Raw genomic sequence first — 4,120 nt, 5'->3', positions numbered from 1 at the left:
TGTGTGTGTGTGTGTGTGTGTGTGTGTGTGTGTGTGTGTGTGTGTGTAATGGAGAGGGAGTGAGATAGATGGAGCATTGAGAGAGGAAATGAGGCATGGCTGCTCTACTGTGTGTTTGTCTCCCCCTGCTGGTAGGAAGGCTGTGCTAACCACATATGAGCTTGTTCAACCTAAATGATGGTTGGCAAATGTAGAAGAGTTGCTAGTTTTAGGCTTATTATGTAATTTAATGAAGACTATTCGTATAAGTATAGGCGACTCTTTTATTCTCTGCTATGAGAGACAGAATGACTGAAACATGATAACATTTATGCTGCTCCAAAACATAAGACCTGCAATACTATTTTCTCCCGTTACTTACTCAGGATGAGTACAAGCCTGACGCCGACATCTCAGAGGTGGACCTGAAGAACGCGGTGCGGATCCACCACGCTTTAGCCACTCGTGCCACCGACTACAGCAAGAGAGCCAACGTGCTGAAGCTGAAAACCTCAGACTGGAGAGTCTTTCTGCTGCACGCCTCGTAAGTCACATTTCAGATGCTGTCTTTACGCCACAAAAAACAAAACAGGAAACGAGAAAAGAATACGATGGAATATTCCATTTCATCCATGTATGTCTTGAGAGGTTTTCACATGTTTTCCATTCATGGTATTGTCCGAAGATCGCAAAACATTTTGAGTTGGACCAACTTGTAACAATGTCCCATACAGGATGAGCTGGTGCAGAAAAGGGATGGATGGATGGATGGATGGATGGTGACGATGAACTGTTTGTAGCCGTCTGTTTGTATTTGTCTCGTTTTATGTAATTTTCCGCAGCCAGTTGAGTTTTTCTTGCAGGAGAATCTGTGTTGATGTGGTGAGCTCAGAAACATCAGTCAAGCAATTTTTACTCGCTGCGCTCACCTGCTCTCTCGCCCTTTAGCAACCCCTCACTCCTCCCTCTCTCTCTCTCTCTCTCTCATTCCAGTAGTGAGGAGGAGATGATGTCGTGGATGTTCCGGATAAACCTGGTGGCGGCGCTGTTCTCCGCTCCGGCCTTTCCTGCCGCCATCGGCTCCATGAAGAAATTCTGTCGGCCCATCTTGCCGTCTTCATCCACCAGACTGAAACAGGTACACACTCACACATCAGAGCAGCTGTCGCGCTCTACAGGCTTATATTTTTCCACCAGATACATCGATTATTATTGTCAAATACTACAATAAATATCTGGTAGTGATTGATATTTTGCATGGTACATAATATACAGGTTATCAAGCCTGCACGCACAATCATTCTGCATTAAAAGTCTCCACACAGGGTTGGGCATTTTTACATATTCTATTTGTGTCCGCTCGCATCTGATTGGCTGTGTTGGGGGTCTTCTGGTTGTTGTCCGGGCTGTGATTGGTGCAGGAGGAGCAGCTGCTGAGTCACGAGAACAAGCTGAAGCAGATGAGCCTGGAGCTGGAGGAGCACCGGAAAAACTCGCCCTCAGTTGACCCCAAGAGCCGCGAGTGGGAGGAGTACCGGCTCAAAGAGCACTACCTCACGTACGAGGTACAGGCTTTGGACAGCGTCGGCTCATTTGTCTGCTTTTTTATGGGTTTTTATGGGGTTATTTTTCAAGTTGCAGCTAAAGAGACCAAACAGCACGACAGATGGCCAGTGTGGCTTGTTAGCTGCCTTCTTCTTTTTATATCCATTCTGATATTTAACATACATCATGATTATAATTTAGTTTTGTTATTTATTAACAAGACATTTTGTTAGCACAACTCTTCATCAATGTTTGTAGAAAGAGATGGAGCTTCTATCTGTCATTCCTCATATTAAAGGGGTAGTTTGGGTATTTTGAAGTGCGGTTGTATGAGGTAACACCATCGTCAGTGTAATATAAGAGGAGTTTAGAGTACTAACATGGGAGCAAAGCAATGTACTGCTATGGACGGGGACAGACTCAAAACTGTCTTTAGACAACTAAATCGATCCACATCACGTGTAAGCTATAGTTAGAATATTTACCAACAGAGAACTGAAGTGAAAGGGAAATTTATCGATACTGTTTTTCTCTGGTGGCTTTGAAGAGAGCGTGGATAAGTTTCCCTTTCATTTCAGTTCTCTGTTGGTAAATATTCTAACTATAGCTTACACGTGATGTGGATCGATTTAGTTGTCTAAAGACAGTTTTGAGTCTGTCCCCGTCCATAGCAGTACATTGCTTTGCTCCCATGTTAGTACTCTAAACTCCTCTTATATTACACTGACGATGGTGTTACCTCATACAACCGCACTTCAAAATACCCAAACTACCCCTTTAATATGAGGAATGACAGATAGAAGCTCCATCTCTTTCTACAAACATTGATGAAGAGTTGTGCTAACAAAATGTCTTGTTAATAAATAACAAAACTAAATTATAATCATGATGTATGTTAAATATCAGAATGGATATAAAAAGAAGAAGGCAGCTAACAAGCCACACTGGCCATCTGTCGTGCTGTTTGGTCTCTTTAGCTGCAACTTGAAAAATAACCCCATAAAAACCCATAAAAAAGCAGACAAATGAGCCGACGCTGTCCAAAGCCTGTACCTCGTACGTGAGGTAGTGCTCTTTGAGCCGGTACTCCTCCCACTCGCGGCTCTTGGGGTCAACTGAGGGCGAGTTTTTCCGGTGCTCCTCCAGCTCCAGGCTCATCTGCTTCAGCTTGTTCTCGTGACTCAGCAGCTGCTCCTCCTGCACCAATCACAGCCCGGACAACAACCAGAAGACCCCCAACACAGCCAATCAGATGCGAGCGGACACAAATAGAATATGTAAAAATGCCCAACCCTGTGTGGAGACTTTTAATGCAGAATGATTGTGCGTGCAGGCTTGATAACCTGTATATTATGTACCATGCAAAATATCAATCACTACCAGATATTTATTGTAGTATTTGACAATAATAATCGATGTATCTGGTGGAAAAATATAAGCCTGTAGAGCGCGACAGCTGCTCTGATGTGTGAGTGTGTACCTGTTTCAGTCTGGTGGATGAAGACGGCAAGATGGGCCGACAGAATTTCTTCATGGAGCCGATGGCGGCAGGAAAGGCCGGAGCGGAGAACAGCGCCGCCACCAGGTTTATCCGGAACATCCACGACATCATCTCCTCCTCACTACTGGAATGAGAGAGAGAGAGAGAGAGAGGGAGGAGTGAGGGGTTGCTAAAGGGCGAGAGAGCAGGTGAGCGCAGCGAGTAAAAATTGCTTGACTGATGTTTCTGAGCTCACCACATCAACACAGATTCTCCTGCAAGAAAAACTCAACTGGCTGCGGAAAATTACATAAAACGAGACAAATACAAACAGACGGCTACAAACAGTTCATCGTCACCATCCATCCATCCATCCATCCATCCCTTTTCTGCACCAGCTCATCCTGTATGGGACATTGTTACAAGTTGGTCCAACTCAAAATGTTTTGCGATCTTCGGACAATACCATGAATGGAAAACATGTGAAAACCTCTCAAGACATACATGGATGAAATGGAATATTCCATCGTATTCTTTTCTCGTTTCCTGTTTTGTTTTTTGTGGCGTAAAGACAGCATCTGAAATGTGACTTACGAGGCGTGCAGCAGAAAGACTCTCCAGTCTGAGGTTTTCAGCTTCAGCACGTTGGCTCTCTTGCTGTAGTCGGTGGCACGAGTGGCTAAAGCGTGGTGGATCCGCACCGCGTTCTTCAGGTCCACCTCTGAGATGTCGGCGTCAGGCTTGTACTCATCCTGAGTAAGTAACGGGAGAAAATAGTATTGCAGGTCTTATGTTTTGGAGCAGCATAAATGTTATCATGTTTCAGTCATTCTGTCTCTCATAGCAGAGAATAAAAGAGTCGCCTATACTTATACGAATAGTCTTCATTAAATTACATAATAAGCCTAAAACTAGCAACTCTTCTACATTTGCCAACCATCATTTAGGTTGAACAAGCTCATATGTGGTTAGCACAGCCTTCCTACCAGCAGGGGGAGACAAACACACAGTAGAGCAGCCATGCCTCATTTCCTCTCTCAATGCTCCATCTATCTCACTCCCTCTCCATTACACACACACACACACACACACACACACACACACACACACACACAC

General features: G+C 44.4%; 2 protein-coding genes across 2 annotated transcripts; one reads left to right on the top strand and one right to left on the bottom strand.

The window, feature by feature from the left end:
- Positions 1 to 330: 330 nt before the first annotated feature.
- Positions 331 to 2,028, top strand: LOC116379612 (PH and SEC7 domain-containing protein 2-like; the record flags this gene model as incomplete). Its single annotated transcript, XM_031841572.1, has 3 exons — positions 331 to 523; positions 973 to 1,117; positions 1,401 to 2,028. Coding segments are annotated over 3 exons (695 nt in total), but the record flags the coding sequence as incomplete, so codon positions are not given.
- Positions 2,029 to 2,205: 177 nt separating this feature from the next.
- On the bottom strand, positions 2,206 to 3,791 carry LOC116379611 (PH and SEC7 domain-containing protein 2-like; the record flags this gene model as incomplete). Its single annotated transcript, XM_031841571.1, has 3 exons — positions 2,206 to 2,721; positions 3,005 to 3,149; positions 3,599 to 3,791. Coding segments are annotated over 3 exons (695 nt in total), but the record flags the coding sequence as incomplete, so codon positions are not given.
- Positions 3,792 to 4,120: the final 329 nt, after the last annotated feature.

This window comes from Anarrhichthys ocellatus, unplaced genomic scaffold (genome assembly GCF_004355925.1).
Source record: "Anarrhichthys ocellatus isolate YVR2014 unplaced genomic scaffold, GSC_Weel_1.0 scaffold4718, whole genome shotgun sequence".
NCBI classification, from domain to species: domain Eukaryota; kingdom Metazoa; phylum Chordata; class Actinopteri; order Perciformes; family Anarhichadidae; genus Anarrhichthys; species Anarrhichthys ocellatus.
This window is presented reverse-complemented; position numbering and strand designations above follow the sequence as displayed.